The sequence below is a fragment of the Amblyomma mixtum genome, chromosome 6, assembly GCF_055824585.1.
Source record: "Amblyomma mixtum isolate Tamu chromosome 6, ASM5582458v1, whole genome shotgun sequence".
NCBI classification, from domain to species: domain Eukaryota; kingdom Metazoa; phylum Arthropoda; class Arachnida; order Ixodida; family Ixodidae; genus Amblyomma; species Amblyomma mixtum.
In genome coordinates, this window is record NC_143017.1 from 97,366,942 (window position 1) to 97,384,555 (window position 17,614).

General features: G+C 45.8%; 1 protein-coding gene across 1 annotated transcript in view; it reads right to left on the reverse strand.

The window, feature by feature from the left end:
* Positions 1-6,913: 6,913 nt before the first annotated feature.
* Positions 6,914-17,614, reverse strand: part of LOC149339786 (RYamide neuropeptides-like) — a 70,236-nt gene continuing 59,535 nt past the window's right edge. Inside the window, exon 4 of the mRNA XM_089550574.1 lies at positions 6,914-8,661. Coding sequence (XP_089406700.1) covers positions 8,622-8,661 — 40 coding nt within the window. The 3' untranslated portion in view covers positions 6,914-8,621. The remainder of the gene's footprint in view (positions 8,662-17,614) is intronic.

Genomic DNA, 17,614 nt, shown 5'->3' on the forward strand with positions numbered 1-17,614 from the left:
GTGGATCAAATTAGGATCCTAGGACTGTGGCTTCAAACCAACCTACACTCGGATCACACCATCCACTCTCTTAAAACCACTGTTAATCAAATCTCTAGAATGATTCACAGGATCGTGAGGAACAGGAACGGAATGGGGGAAAAAGACACCCTGATTATAGACCAAGCCGTGATCATCGGCAGGGTCACATACGGACTCCCTTACCAAAATTTTGCAAAATCATAAAGCGAGAAAATCGACACCATCATAATATGAGCATACAAGACCACCATGGGACCCCTCATTAACATCTACTGAAAAAAATCTTGTGTTACACAACACCTTCGATGATCTCAAGGAAGCCCTACTGATTTCGCAAAAGCAGACTCCGTTCAACGACAGCAGAAAGGATCATACTATCCAAGCTAGAAGTCAGACAGGACATGAGGGCCTTTGAAGACAAGAGCCTCATACCAACACGCTGAACATCGGTGGCTCGAATCCCAAGACACATGCACCACAAGCAACACAAAGCCGGGAAAAGGCCCTTAAAATATGCCTATGAGGACTCTACCTCGTAGACATCAGCGCCTGCCCCGCACGAGGCCGTTCCTCTGAGGCGGTATTGAACCACACTCTTCAACCGATCCTGCAAGCCTCAGTATACTCGGTAAACCGCTCAGCCCAGAAACTATGGCGGCAGCCGTGGCGATCAAGGTTCGAAATCAAGCAGGAGTGTTAGCCCGCATAGTGACCGACTCCCAACAGGCTTGCCGTGACTTTACCACCGGCAGGCTCCCCAACAGCACACTCACTGTACTACGCAATAATCAATAACAGCGCAGGATAACATGGACCCCGGGTCACGAAGGCCTGACGGAAAATGAGGCAGTAAACGATCTGACTCGACTACTCACTAACCTAGCGGATCTATGTCCTTACCTCACCTACATCGCTACCTCGTACGGGGACCACCTCGAACACATCATACTGGAGAGATGAGTCTGCCCACCATCACGCAACGAACTAGATGCTTCACAAGCTATTGTCTGCAGAGGCTAATACAAACATCTGTCCAACCTGTCCCTCTGGAATGGGTTTGGCCCAACCCCGCGCTTCGCCACTGGTTCGATGCTTTTCCCACGCTTTTCCATAAATGCTGGGCTTCTTTAAACAAGCCTAAAGATTCAGCAGTGACCAGCTGTCATACGAGCAGTACGAGGCGGCCCTGACCAGCGGAGAGCCGGAGACACAGTACAAGCTAGTCTGGCTAGTACGCCAGTCGGCTTGCGTCAGTAGCGCCCTGGACTAGGGATGCCAACATGACCTGCTCGATGACTCTTACCTTTCCCTTCTTTTGGTAAATAAAAAAATAACGTCGTCACTATCAGGGTGCGCTGGTTACTCACTGCCTGTTGTTGCTCACAGTTCCTTGCTCGGGCAAGCATTGCAACCTTATTGGTATGTAAGAATCGCAGAAGTCTGCTCAGGAGAGCAGTGTGGAAATTTTTTGTTCAGGAAACGAGTAAAAGTGACCTGTCGTGAAGCTTGGAAGTTGTACAGAGCAGATAGAGCGCAGGAAAAACAATATACGTGGCTTTACGGCTTGACGTTTTAACTAGAAGGCGTACGAACAAAGGGTCCGAACACTCATGCGGTGCAGTGATCAACAGGCAATGAGTACTGGCGTCTTTCAACAAATGAGCGTTGGCTACGAAAGTGGCAGAACGCTTAAACAAACCCAGTGTTCTCTTCCCGGTAGCACCGTGGAACCACGTGGAATACTCAGAAGAGTGGTGTTTTGGGTTGGTTAGTAAGACATAGAGCTCGAGATACACAGGGGCGAGAGCAAAGAAATTTACAGGATTAGTTATAATGCCCTTCATAGTAACGAAGATTCATTAATTTGCCAACCTTGAATAAATTCGTCCCGAGCATTAGCGATATCTTTGTAGCAGATAGCGATCAATGTAGTGATCAGGTACGGCAGTGACGAGTAGCAAGTAGTGATATGGGTAGTGACTCTAGTACACCGAGTTTCTTGACGATTTTTTTGAATCTCGTATAATAATCTCATATATAGATATAATTATTTCATCAGGAGGAACATTTGTTTTAAACTGCGGCGCAAACCATACATCCGAAGTGCATGCTTATACGTTGCGTGCGAGGCATTATGTTAAACTTTATTCCACCAGTGTATAAAATTTAATTGTAATTACGCCTAGGGTAACGCAACAAATTAGGGCGAAATGGCCTGCCATGTGTTTTTGCATTGCTACATTTGCTTTAATGTTTTTGCCTGATTTCTTACTCCTCCTTTATGACGAATCCACCACTACCATATGCAGGTAGTTTGCTTTGGTTCTTGTGTTTATTACCGATCACAAGGCCATGATTTGCCAAGCGTGACAATGACGGCCTCATGATCTGAGAGAGGAGTTGTACAGAGTTGAATTATTGTCGATGTGCTTCAAGACGTTTTGCGCCGTCGTTATTGCCCTCGCGTCCCACCTGAGGACGACCAGGTTAGCACGAGGTATTGGTATGGGTACAGGGTGGTCACGTGGTCGAAGAGCTAGCGTCGTAGAACTCCACAGTGGTATTGAAGAATTTCCGTGCGTAAGTACTGAATTCGGAGCAGGTTAAGCGCCAGTGTTGCGCATCTCAGCATACAGGCAGTCGCAGCATTAAAAATAGCAACAGATTCGTTGAGCCGGACGTACTTCAGAACTGTGATTTACCCTTAATGACCGGCGCCTTTCTGTTCATGTAACCTTAATTTCCTTCAAAATGTGTATTCTTTCTTACCCCATCTTCATTGGAGTTGAACTCGTTCTTGGGCGCTTCTGAGTTCACGAACGTGGGCAGCAGAATCAGATTTCAAGGGAGAAATCGCGACCGTAGTGTGCGATAGTTAGCTGAAGATAACATGAAAGAATTGCTCTGATAGTCCGGACCTGTCCTCACTTCAGTGCATATAATCGCACTTCAAATGATGCCTGTAGGGCCTATCAGTCCATTGTTGGTCACAAAAGAAATATATTTTCTAAAGCAGGAAGATGCGTAAGTTGGTCTTCCGTCAAGTAATGTCAGAACAAGCGGAACATAAGCGGTTGTTCTGTTTTTTTTTTCTTCAACTAATTAGATGGTAACTTTTTTCCTTGAGCGGAGTGTTGTTGGTTTGCTGTATAGCCACAGCTAGTCGCACGCTGAAGTTTCTTGGTTATCTGTCTAAACACTTGGCTCGGTTCTAGACTCGGCTATGTACGGCGCTTGCGTTTTGCGAAGGGTGACCAGTAAAGTTGAAAAATGACTCGACTCCTTGGTATCTGGGAGAACGCCACACATTATTTCACACAACCTCATTGCCAGTGCGAATGCAAGTAGGAAAATAAGAAAAAAAAACAAAGCGGCAGAGCGAAAAGCAATCCAAGGCTTGAATTTATAAACTTTTCAAGCATAAATCTTTGCATGACTACAACGAACTGCAGTAGTGCGAGGTACGGTAGCGGGAGTTTTCCTGACCGTTAACGAAAAAGTAAACTAATGGTTCGCTGCAAAGATTTCTCGTTACTAATGAACTTTCTCGAAGCTCAGAAAACGATTATACAGAGCATGCGCACATGTGCGAACTCGGTGGCCTTTCGGAAAGAATTCTCGGTACCTGCAAACAAGTAAACAAAAAGGTAAATTTCAATTTTAAGGAGAAGCACGGGAAGCAGTAATTTTCTTTGCCATCTCTGCTCGTTTCGGAAAAGGCATCGTGCGGGATAATTTCCAGAACGTTGCCGTTAAGGGGGCTGTTTTTTTTTTCGTGGCCTGGATTTGAAAGGCCGTGTGCAAAAGGTCGGGTATATGTATAGTACAAGAGAGTTGCTGGGGCGCTGTCTTATCGGGGGCACCTGCTAAACATTGCCTTCCGTAGAGGCTGATTATCTTTTGTTTGCTCCTCTCCATGACGCGAGGGTGTCGGACCTCCCAACGCGCTGACTTCTTGCAAGCGCTTGAAGCTCTTACGCAACTTCTCCTTGGAATTGTACTGTCAGAGTTGAGCGGATTTATTTGCAGCCCACGAACTCACTACAGAGCCACTTTGCTGAACTAAGCCGCCACCGACGGAACACCTTTTCTCACTTTTCTCCCACCTGGAGCTGCTAGGGTCAACACGTCGGTAGGATCCGAAGTCTTCACTCTCTTAGGAAAACACTCCTAGCCGCCACAGCAGCAGCCGTTGGCCGAGGCGTTCTTAGAAAACCACTCAAAGGTTGAAGATACTAGCTGTAAATACACTATGTGTGTGTGCGTGCGTAAGTGATCCGCTGGTCCAGCTTCGTTTACCGTTGGGCACACAACAAAGTTACCGCTGGAAACCCCTGTAGAATTGTTTGCTTACGGTCGACGCTAGGTTCGCCTCGTATACATGTCTCACTTCCTTTTGCTTTCTTTTCACCGACTCACTCTGGATCTTTCCAAAAGCTGGAAAGAAAACTGTGGAATTGTAGAGGCACCAGGCCGAAGAAGAGGTGATCTAGTCGTCTGAGCACCCGTCTCGTAAGCAGGAGGTTCGAGGTTCGAACCCTGCAGCCGGGTACCTACCGGTCTTTCAGTGGGCACAAGGTTTCCCCTGGCAAGGTGCTCGGCTTTTCAGGGGTGAAATGCTTGCGGAAAATGGGTCTTCGACTCCATCTTGTGCAGGCCAAAAAAAACGGGGTATAGCCTTGGAGCCTTTTGGAATAGCTGTCCTTAATTGTGCCATCAACAGATCAAATCATCACCAAGTTATGCGTCCTTAAGGATGGCAAAGAGAGTAGAAAGAGATATCGCAGAGAAAGGTCGCGGATAAATTGAGACTGCTTGGGATTTTTCTATTTCAGGCCTCAAACGCTTGAACATTTTTTCCCTCTTATGAACACGGGCACTGTACTGTTGAGAATCTAGGCGGAATCCTGGTGCTCTCGTGCAGAAAGCCGTACTTGCCTCTCCTGCCGCATTCTTTTTTTTTTTTTTACTTTCAAGTGCTAATCAGTGCGTCCACAGATGATGACTGGACTGCTAGCAAGCTTTTTGTTCTCAATTTGCACGGCTTGTTCGGTTCTCACACTGCGAAGTGAAGTTAGTAAGGACGCCCCGAACTGATAATTGGTGAAAGAAGAATGTCGAAATAATATCTCGGGAGAGCAAAGATAATCATGGCAAATATTTCTATGGTTTACAGAAACTTGAGCACATAATTGAGTAGGTAAGTGCAACACTCGCCCAACCAATAAAAAAAAAACAACTCCAGTTTGTCCTCTAAGATGTCAGTGACACACTTTCCACTGCCATATTTGAAATGCTACAGGGTAATTCTCGTCTCAGCATTTTTCATAATATAGGATTTCTCTACGTGCACTACACACAGCGCATCGTTGTAATGAGTATCGTAGCAGATTTTGGTTCACGGAACGAGATAATTGCTCACACCGGCTTTTTTTTTCTCTTAATGTTCCTCGAACTGACGCCCGCATCTATGTGCCTCAAATTAAAGCGACACTCTTCGTATTCAGCAAGGGAACGAAAAGATTAATGCTCATTGAGTAAAATGGACTAGCCGCTGCAGCGCCCTAGCCTAATGACGAACGGTATAGCTCATAAAGCCTCGAAGTGATTTCTGCATGCGGTTTGCACGTGAATTCACGCGATGCATTTTCGTCTGGCTCCTGTCGTCCATGTTGTTGACATCGTTCACTGCTGCGTAGAAAGCATATAGTCGGATACTACTTAAGTCTTCTACAGTGAAGCTCCGCCCACATTCAGCCTCCGCGCACAGAATTCCTCACCGACAAAGAAGTAGTTCATTGCCAAAACTTTTTTGTTACCTCAGCAAGACGCTAAGCGCAAGAAAAAAAAATTATAAGCTCTAGAATTTTGATTCCTGGTTTGTTTAGTATAGTCAAACATTACAATGCTGTTTCGCTTACTTTTTTAATTGGTCAGCGGATTAATACAGGACGCCGCGGACATTGGGCCAGCGTTACCAAATGCTGTTTTTTTTTAAAGCTGCATCCTATTGTAGTTTCGGTAACAGATGGACAGCTGTGCAGATGGCCTGGAGCAGTGTCAAATCGAGTACAAGCATGTTGCATTAGTACAGAATTTATAGCCAAATGTAGGAGGATAACGACCGGTAATTTCCGATTGCAATGCGCGGATATCAGAGGCCATCATCTGACTCGGCCAACTAGCGCCCTCCTCAGGAGCGAAAGGTCAAGTGCAACGACGCAAGTTGCCCCGACAGTCTTTCAACGCGTGACATTTTTGCGACAGCACACGCCTCGAGTGCCTGTCGGATAAACACGTAAACAAAATCTGAGTGGCCACTCAAACAGCCACACCACCGCTGATTATCGGCATGTTTGATCAGCTGAGAGGTCTCTTCGCTGTCTTAGGAATCCTTCCGGTCGTAAGTGTACCTTACAGATAACAGTTAAGTTTATGTGTATGAAGTTTTCACATTCCACTTAACACCATCTTGCTAGCTGACAACTTCGTAAGCTGTACGACGTAGTACTGAAACAATTTAGGCCTACGACATTTGTTTTTTTTCGGATTTGAACAACTCTCCAGGAGATCGTGACCGCTTGTCATATTTCGAAGTCGTTCGTTTCACATTCCACTTGACACCATCTTGCTCGCTGACAACTTCCTAAGCTGTACGACGTAGTACTGAAACAATTTAGGCCTACGACATTTTTTTTTTTTTGGATTTGAACAACTCTTCAGGAGATCGTGACCGCTTGTCAAATTTCGAAGTCGTTCGTGTAGTGGCGCGCACATAATTGGCGGGTCACCATGCATTCATGCCATGCCGACAGGCCGATCTATAGCAGTCACGTGCTTACTCCCGTTGCTCCTTCTGTAAAAGATCGAATGAGCAGTCAGCAGTCCGGTGTACGTGTAGATTTTATTTAATACAGAATATCATCGAGGTTGATCGGTATCTTTCCCACCACAAGGATACAGCGATACTTCGCCTTTTTTAAAGGAGAAGCCACCTTGGGGATTGTCTCGCAGGCTTCGCGCCCCTTTCTGGAGGAAGGACAACAACTACGCCACAGCGGGACCGTGTAGGTTATGCTGGTTCTCAAGGGGATTAGAAGGAACGGGCGCTTGCACGTTTGACGCACGTTTGAAGTGTGGAAACGGACCTGTGTGCAGCCTTCAGCCACCAACAAGGCTAGATAAAACACCCATGCATGCACCATGTTTTCTAAACAACTATAGGACGTGGCACCACTCAAAACAGAATAGAGACACTGCGGTTAGAAGCAGCAATCCTCTTAAACTAATACGGGCAATCATAATAAGCTTTTTTCACCAGAGTTTTCGCTCTCATATATTGCGCTTTTAATCTTGTTCTGTGCAAAATCAACCGCTTCAGTCTGAAATTAATTCCTCGGGGATATGGTAAAAGGGGAGCTTGCTTGTCTGGCTTTACTAAGACCTTCACGGCAGCGTTAAATTCAGGTGGTCAAAGAAGCTAGTTAACAGTCATTAGCTGTTTCGCTAGTTGGCGGCAAATTGCCTGTCGCACAGACGGGCGGGAACTTTTCGAGCTTCTTTTTTCCCATGAAGAGAAATAGAGACTTTAATGAATAAAGCCTGGTTATGAGCCTAGCATGCTACTCCAGTATACATGTCTACATGCATACATGTCTACTGCAGGCGCAACGGATTGAAGAGAAAAATTCAGCTCCGTCAACTTCCAAACCCATCATGGCTCGCATACTTGACACCAGATGTTGGCACCATACGCTTTCTTTGAGGCGCGTGTCATACCTCATCGCGCTGTTGTGCTCAAAATAGAGCCGTCAATCAGGACGATGGTAAGACATGCTTCTACTCTCATTCGCAATTCCTGAAGCACACGTTTCATGATAGAATTGCAAAGTTCTTTCAAAACGTTTCTAGAACGTCCGACGTGCTTTGACACAATGCTGTACTTATTTTTTTTTTTCTGAGCCCAGCAGCTACCCAAGCAGCTATCGCATTCTGTAGTTCATACACCTCTTAAATTGTCTTCGGGATGAACCACTGCCTATCAAGACCTTTCCTATGAGCCTGTTCGTTTGATGACCACTCCGAGCATTCTTTTTTGACTGAGTCTCAACTTGCTCTGAACGCTGCGGAAATAAAAAATACTAAGAGAAAAATAAGAGCTAAGCGTCAAACGTGAATGCGCTCGCTTGTTTCATTGTAGACGTGAAGCGAAAAACACATTATGAAGGGCTTGTTTAACGAATGTATTGAGTGGGAAGCACTCTAATTATTTTTTTTGTGGAACGATTTTGTACGTTTTATGGAATTTACGGTACCAATAAGGATCAGTATTCATCGTAATTAGCAGTAATCGCGGGCCTTCATTGTTGCCAATTCGATCAGGAAAATAGTTTTCTAGCTTCTTCAAACAAGCCTCGTGATGTGGGACGTCTCGCCATTTACCACGCCCGTTTCGCTAAATAAGCCGGGGGAACAGTCGGAGGTTTGGATTGCGATGTTATTCTTTTTCTTCAGTCCTCGCGCGTTCTCACAATAGTGAGCAAGATCTTGGAGAAGATGGTTGTCGCCGCCGTAGGTGGGGGGCCGACCGACGGTCGGCTTCATTCGAATGACGTGTCCTTGTAGTCCTCGGATGCTTTCCTGCAGAAACAAACAAAAAATAATGAGCGAACAGATCATCAAAAACTTACTGGTTGTTTAGACATATGTGGGGGAAAATTGCGCGAAAGCAGGTGCATTTATCTTCAATTATTACATTGATACTTTTACTGTAATGAATGCCTTTAATTTAAGCCGATGCTGCGAACACCACGTGACAATTTTTCTGGAGGGAGAATGCGGGCTTTCCCACTGCATATTTGATTTAGATCTCGCCGTTGCTTTTTCGTTCCGCGCCTGCGTGGGCTTTTAGTGGGTGGCGGTCTTGTTTAGGGAGGTGGTGTTTCTGGAGGGCGGAGGCTTCACTATCCGAGGCTACGCAGAGACAGACGCCGACGTTATCACATTGTTACACTGGTAATACTTTCGCAGTGAAACAACAGCAGCTCAACGTAAGCGGCATCAGAGTGCGTGAGTTCGTAGCAACGAACCAGCCTTATCTCACTGAGGGCGTTTTACTATCCACGAAATGCACAGTTACAGGTACGCCTGTGACATGACACACAGCAATAGTTGTTATCATCTAAAGTGCCCTTTTTCTTTTTTACTGTTGTATGCTTCCGATGTTTTTCCTCAAATAGCACTGCGCACTAAAAGAGTTACTGTAAGAAATGCAACGTGCACCCGGCCCTAAAGAAGAGGCACTAGAAGCAGACGCCTGGTAGTTTGCTCTGTGCATCATTTATTTCAGCAAATACAGTCATAGCCGCTATCTGAAAACAGTCTTTAGGAAGGTTTCGTCGCAAACTAACCTTCTCTTAGTTCAGAAAACTGGTCTTTCTAGATGAGCTGCTGCGAATTGTACGTAACGGTTTGAAGGAATAAAATTCGTCGTTGTCATATACTTAACATTGATGTTAACAAGAAACTGAATACGTGGCGAAGCACAAGTTCAGAGGTGCTCACTCAGTAAATTGCTTAACAGTTTTAATTAGATGTATTTTATTTCCAAATTAATTGCAGAGCTTTATTGACCAGATGAGACGAATATCCATGAGCGTACAAGAGGTTCTTCTAGTTAACGTGAAGTTCTGTGCCGCACGCCAAGGTGCTTTTGCAGCGAACATTACCATCTGCACAAATGGACGCCGCGAATTGTTTTTCACTGGTACAGTGTCATTGTTAAATATAGGACGCTAAAAGTCAGTTTAAGATACCGCAGCTGAATGAACATAAAACGAGCCCTGCTGATATTCAGTATTTGCGTTTCTGCGCACAAGCGCATCGGCAGCTAAGGGCAACCACGCAGAGAACTGCCATTGTGTTCGACAACTTTACGTCAGTTTGGTTTTCTGAGAAGGTGGTTTCAACAATCATCTTAAATAATAATATTTGTTCACACGATGTGAGTTAGACAAGGTGCTCTTCCTTTCTTTTGAAGTTATATCCTAAAAAATGTTGCTGTTCTGACCTGTTTCATGCGCCCTAACGTCTTCGGTGGAGCAGGAACCACGAAATAATTTTTCTGAAATCCTCCTCAACTGGCGCGTTATCCTTCTCCTAATAGCTGCAAAAGTGCTCCTTTTTTAATATCGTGTTAAAACCTGGACCCATATCTCTAATATCCTACTATTGTAAAGTATTGAGACTTCTTTAAATGAGCTGTAAGTAATTCAACGTTGAAAAATTTTTTGGTGGTATCCAGCATGGTTCTAAACGCGGCTTCGCCACGGTTTCGTAACGCAATTTTCTAGCAAGCAGCCATCAAGTTGATTCGATATTTATGTATTTACTCTGTGTATTTGACAGTCATGCGCTCTAATATTTAATACAACTTCAGTGATGTTCTAAACAGCGTTTTATTAGTCGACGAGGCACATAGCTTCCCCTCTATAGGCTCCATGTGTGATATTCTCTAATTGTAAATATGAATACACTATTTCATCTAAATCTTCTGCTTTGTACGTGCCATATGGTGGCCCTTAAGGCTCCACATTTGAGCCACTTTTCCTTCTATTACACGTTTATCACATGCACAGTGACACCGAATCGAAAATTAGGCTACACGTCGACGACTGTCCTTAATAACACAAATAACTTACTCCTCTATAACTACATCATAAATGACTTCCCTACAATTGCAGTTTTCATGTGCTAGCTAGCCCTTGCAAAATGTGCCACACAAGACAAATTTAAGAGAAGCCAACAGCCACAGAAACCAAGGAGCACAGGGGATTTTTTTTTTTAATTAATTTATTTTTTTGTGGTGTTGATCAAGTAAGAATATTACTGAATATGTTGTCGCTTAAAGCTAATTGATTAGAAAAGCAGAAGAAAAAACAACCACATGCCGCCGGTGGGATCCGAACCCACGACCTCCGAATTACGCGTCCGGTGCTCTACCTCTGAGCTACGGCGACGGCTGTCAAACCTTCTGCTTTCGGGGGTATTTATGTTTACAAATAACCTAACTTTGAGAGTGTTCATCAGCGCCACCCACGTTCGTAAGCGGCGGACGTGGAACGTCCTGAGTTGCCGCTGGTGTGACGTAGAACGCCATCGAACGGCGAGGGTGGAAGCTGTGTGAGAACCCTCTTATGCTTCCTATGGCGTCAAGGCTGCCAGAACCGAGGCCCTCGCTAAGCAGTAAAGCAAACAAGGGAAGGGGAATGAGGGGCTCGTTATAAATATGAGAGAAGCCAACAGCCACAGAAACCAAGGAGCACAGGGGATTTTTTTTTAATTAATTTATTTTTTTGTGGTGTTGATCAAGTAAGAATATTACTGAATATGTTGTCGCTTAAAGCTAATTGATTAGAAAAGCAGAAGAAAAAACAACCACATGCCGCCGGTGGGATCCGAACCCACGACCTCCGAATTACGCGTCCGGTGCTCTACCTCTGAGCTACGGCGACGGCTGTCAAAGCACAGGGGATTTTTTTTTTAATTAATTTATTTTTTTGTGGTGTTGATCAAGTAAGAATATTACTGAATATGTTGTCGCTTAAAGCTAATTGATTAGAAAAGCAGAAGAAAAAACAACCACATGCCGCCGGTGGGATCCGAACCCACGACCTCCGAATTACGCGTCCGGTGCTCTACCTCTGAGCTACGGCGACGGCTGCCATAGGAAGCATAAGAGGGTTCTCACACAGCTTCCACCCTCGCCGTTCGATGGCGTTCTACGTCACACCAGCGGCAACTCAGGACGTTCCACGTCCGCCGCTTACGAACGTGGGTGGCGCTGATGAACACTCTCAAAGTTAGGTTATTTGTAAACATAAATACCCCCGAAAGCAGAAGGTTTGACAGCCGTCGCCGTAGCTCAGAGGTAGAGCACCGGACGCGTAATTCGGAGGTCGTGGGTTCGGATCCCACCGGCGGCATGTGGTTGTTTTTTCTTCTGCTTTTCTAATCAATTAGCTTTAAGCGACAACATATTCAGTAATATTCTTACTTGATCAACACCACAAAAAAAAAATAAATTAATTAATAAAAAAAAAAAATCCCCTGTGCTCCTTGGTTTCTGTGGCTGTTGGCTTCTCTCATATTTATAACGAGCCCCTCATTCCCCTTCCCTTGTTTGCTTTACTGCTTAGCGAGGGCCTCGGTTCTGGCAGCCTTGACGCCATAGGAAGCATAAGAGGGTTCTCACACAGCTTCCACCCTCGCCGTTCGATGGCGTTCTACGTCACACCAGCGGCAACTCAGGACGTTCCACGTCCGCCGCTTACGAACGTGGGTGGCGCTGATGAACACTCTCAAAGTTAGGTTATTTGTAAACATAAATACCCCCGAAAGCAGAAGGTTTGACAGCCGTCGCCGTAGCTCAGAGGTAGAGCACCGGACGCGTAATTCGGAGGTCGTGGGTTCGGATCCCACCGGCGGCATGTGGTTGTTTTTTCTTCTGCTTTTCTAATCAATTAGCTTTAAGCGACAACATATTCAGTAATATTCTTACTTGATCAACACCACAAAAAAATAAATTAATTAAAAAAAAAAATCCCCTGTGCTCCTTGGTTTCTGTGGCTGTTGGCTTCTCTCATATTTATAACGAGCCCCTCATTCCCCTTCCCTTGTTTGCTTTAAGACAAATTTAAGTTAATTTGGACAAAACTGCCTTGACCTTTTCAAAGGGCTAATTTCATTCCTTGCTTTCGTTTCATGTACTGGCTCGCACTTGTGCAGGGTTGTTCAGCAAAAGCACTTAAACCCTTTCACTCTAAACTTGTTTTATTTGAAACATATTGAACTAATATGCGACAGAGCGCCGAACGGAATGGGCTATACTTAGAGCGCAAACTTCGTGTGGCATTACTGCACTGGAGGTCTCTAGTCTACAGAACAAGGCGTACGTCCCCATCGATTTGCCCCATACAGAGCTGCCTGAGACCATTACAAATTATAATTCAAGTCGCACAGCGTCAGTCCAAGAGGGAGCACGTCGCTTCCTTGGCCGTAGATGTGATAAGAACATCTCATCTTCTGACCTTGTGTTACTGGGTCTACCCAAGCTCACTTTACATCGTCTTAATTAATTACTGATTTATTACGTCACGCATGGTTTTTTCAAAGTACTTAATGTTCTCCAGAGCACCAACGATAAGGAGTTAAGTTCATTTAATTGTGCGAAGTTTTAATGCTCACACAAACAGGTGCCCACAAAAGTTTTTGGAACGCCGAAACCACGAAAAGGCTGAATTTTTGCGTTGCCCAAAGACATGACTTGACTTTGATGGCTGAATTTTGCATGCCACACAGGGAAGTGCTAAGCACATCCTTCGGTTCGTGCCTGTATGCTAGACTGCTGAGTGGTTAAAACGACACTAAAGATAAATTGAAGTTGGCCTGTATTGATAAGGTACAGCGTTCTAATCACGAAGAGGTCATCTTTACCGAAAACGGAGCTCTCGTAAGCTAGAAAAGTCCTAAAAACGAAATGCAGCTGTCGCCACCACCAGCACATTTCGAAAGTAAATGCGTGCGTCGACACCGATTTTGGGCTCGGATCCCAGAGGCCACGCTAACGCCATTCACCTCAAAACGGCGAGAACCATTCCTTTTCGGTAGGGACGTCACAGTTTTGAATCGGCTGGCGGGAAGATGTTTAAATCATTTTTTCGCCTATAAATGCGTCTTTACTGCCGGGGAAATGGCAGCATAAGAGAGAATCACATAATAAGTTTTTAGTAAGAACATTAATTAGACGGCGTTGTTCTCGATGTCCGTTTAAGCTTTCTGGCATTTTCTGTGTTCCGATAACTTTTGTTGGAACCTGTAAATGCGATAGTCGGGTCCTGGCTGCAGTATGTATGTGTTAGAAAGAGGAATGGTGAAGACGTTCGGGGCAAGAAATGACGTTCACAAGAAATGATGTCCACTATAAACAGCGGACGCCGCAAGAATAATCTTGATTTGGGCTAGTTGGAACAGAACTCGCTTGAGCGTGCAGTGGTTCCAAACGCCAGTTGCGCGCACGCATCGCCTCTTTCCAAACCCAGCCAGCAGCCACTGGAGACAGTAGTGACGCTAGCTCTTTCACGGTTGCGTCGGAAGCCAAGCTGGCCAAGCCGCCGCAGCCAAGGCAGCAAGCCAGAGATGTACTGAATGGAAACTTTGCAAGCAGGTAGGCAGATACTTTTCATTTCAACCTTTTACATCCTCGTTAGACCCACCACACGTTTTATGCTTTGGTTATGCCACGCCGCATATAACAAATTACTTGGTCACATGACCTGCGTGTTATGGCAGCGATGTAACTGCCGCTGGACCGTCACGGTAGCGAGAGCATCATGATTTTTTGTGAGGCTTGCAGTACATAGTTTCACGTCAGCGTCCTCGCGGACAGTGGAGAAACCTACTCGACCAAGTAACAGCCCCAAGCGAGTAATGGCAGCAAATAAACAGCGCTTCGCTACCAAGAGGCCAGCAACGGAGCCACCCAGTCTGCAGAGGCGTGTTAGGTTTAGCGAATAATGCATGAAAACGCACAACTGCGTTAATGCAATGCTACCAACGTCTTACTACGCCCATGGCTTCCGTATTTTGTTAATGTTCTCCTCTGACTGAATGTAACCCCTGCTAAGCAGCTAGATAGCGGCGGCGTGCACGTCAAGGGTGCTGACGTTTTTCGGTTAAAAACAAATAAAGAAATTTGAATTCGTACTACTGTTGCCATTTTTTTCCGCGATTTGATCCGAAAAGTTCAACCCCTTGCTATTAGGCATAACGTAGTGAGATCTTGAGATGAGCTTAAACCTTTTGGCAGAGGCGGGGGGGGGGGGGGGGGTTCTTTTAACAAGGACTGTGGCCTCAATACCCCAGCATGTCTGCAGCACCCTTGATTGAAAGATTGAAAGACTGCAGACGTGCTGCAGCCAGACAGCAGCCGAAAGAATCCGTTGCTGTCACGCATCTGTTCAACTAAACAGGTGTTATACTAAAGATGTCGATGCGTAGTTTTGAAGACATAAAGAAATGTAGCGCATAGGATAGGGTTAAATCAAGGAAGCGATATTTGTGGTCGCAAGATTTTTTGTCTGCTGTGGAGTTATCACACGGGGACGAAGAAAAAATATTTTTCATCAAGGCTGTAAAAACCGCACTTTGCTCTGGTGCGAAGAGGATATGCTTACGTCAAATCAAGCTTACTTCCATCTTCTGCGCATTTCACGCCAAAGACGAAGGCACTGTGGCGTCTTTGGTGTAAACCAGCAAAATTGCCCTATTCCAAGAAGCCATCCTGCGTGACTCGACTGACTATATCCAAACAGTGATAAAGTACTCCGTGATAGTGGCGACTGCCTCGGCGCACAAACACTTTTCGAGGGATGATCTAGATGCCGGCTTTATCGGTCGTTGCCGGAAGCCCTTTTTCGCAAGTGAGGAAAACACGCAGTATCGCTTTGCTGAGCTTCATATCGCAGTAAAAGCAATCTCTCGCACACTCACTCACAGCAGCCGAGTGATATCACCGCTGTGAAAAGCAACCTTTGAGTGCTGCCCTGTTTGTGAGAGTGAGGATTTATCGTGGCTCGCACTCATTGTCTATCCGTGTGCCGGCCTGCGACGCGCTTTCGCGATAATCGGCGGCTAGACGCTTGTTTTGACGCTGGTAGCGGCTTGTGTGTCTCAGAAAAATGACGGAATGTTGGGTGCAGACGTCAGTATTATGGCTTGCTTGTCTGATTAGTGAAGGGTAGGAATTCGCGAATAAGACAGGACAGAAAACACAAGCAAAAACGACACCACGGACGCAGTAGTTCTTTTTCGTTTCTGTTTTCTGTCCTCTCTTATGCGCGAAATGCCACCTTTAACTGAAAATGAATAAACTTGCCCGCAAGAACGTTCATTGTGCACTGACATCAAGCAGCAGACGGGCGTTTATGCGCTTCGCCTCTATCGAAATACGTACCCCGCGGACGTATCTCTATAGAGGCTAAGCGGAAAAACGTGCGTCTGCGGCGCGATGTCAGTGCACGTTAAAAACCACCGTAGCGGCTAGGCTTCGAAGCTGCCGAACGCCAGAGCCACTTACCCACCGAGGCGGTTCCGGAACTATCATCATCGCTCTAACTACGCCCACTGTGGGACAAAAGCCTCTCCCGTGTCTCTACGATTAACCCTGTCCTGTACCAACTGCGGCCACCGTATCCCCGCAAACTTCTTAATCTCTAGAAGAACTGTGTGTGTCAGCGCTGTGTGTGTCTTGTCTCCTTCTTGGTCTGTGTGTGTTTGCGCTGTTGAACCATCATGATGAATCTGCACTAACTAGCCCAATCTGCAGTCAGCGCTGTGTGTCTTGTCTCCTTCTTGGTCTGTGTGTGTTTGCGCTGTTGAACCATCACGATGAATCTACACTAACTAGCCCAATCTGCAGTCAGCGCTGTGTCTTGTCTCCTTCTTGGTCTGTGTGTGTTTGCGCTGTTGAACCATCACGATGAATCTACACTAACTAGCCCAATCTGCAGTCAGCGCTGTGTGTCTAGTCTCCTTCTTGGTCTGCGTGTGTTTGCGCTGTTGAACCATCACGATGAATCTACACTAACTAGCCCAATCTGCAGTCAGCGCTGTGTGTCTAGTCTCCTTCTTGGTCTGTGTGTGTTTGCGCTGTTGAACCATCACGATGAATCTACACTAACTAGCCCAATCTGCAGTCAGCGCTGTGTGTCTAGTCTCCTCCTTGGTCTGTGTGTGTTTGCGCTGTTGAACCATCACGATGAATCTACACTAACTAGCCCAATCTGCAGTCAGCGCTGTGTGTCTAGTCTCCTTCTTGGTCTGTGTGTGTTTGCGCTGTTGAACCATCACGATGAATCTACACTAACTAGCCCAATCTGCAGTCAGCGCTGTGTGTCTAGTCTCCTTCTTGGTCTGTGTGTGTTTGCGCTGTTGAACCATCACGATGAATCTACACTAACTAGCCCAATCTGCAGTCAGCGCTGTGTCTTGTCTCCTTCTTGGTCTGTGTGTGTTTGCGCTGTTGAACCATCACGATGAATCTACACTAACTAGCCCAATCTGCAGTCAGCGCTGTGTGTCTAGTCTCCTTCTTGGTCTGTGTGTGTTTGCGCTGTTGAACCATCACGATGAATCTACACTAACTAGCCCAATCTGCAGTCAGCGCTGTGTGTCTAGTCTCCTCCTTGGTCTGTGTGTGTTTGCGCTGTTGAACCATCACGATGAATCTACACTAACTAGCCCAATCTGCAGTCAGCGCTGTGTGTCTAGTCTCCTTCTTGGTCTGTGTGTGTTTGCGCTGTTGAACCATCACGATGAATCTACACTAACTAGCCCAATCTGCAGTCAGCGCTGTGTGTCTAGTCTCCTTCTTGGTCTGTGTGTGTTTGCGCTGTTGAACCATCACGATGAATCTACACTAACTAGCCCAATCTGCAGTCAGCGCTGTGTCTTGTCTCCTTCTTGGTCTGTGTGTGTTTGCGCTGTTGAACCATCACGATGAATCTACACTAACTAGCCCAATCTGCAGTCAGCG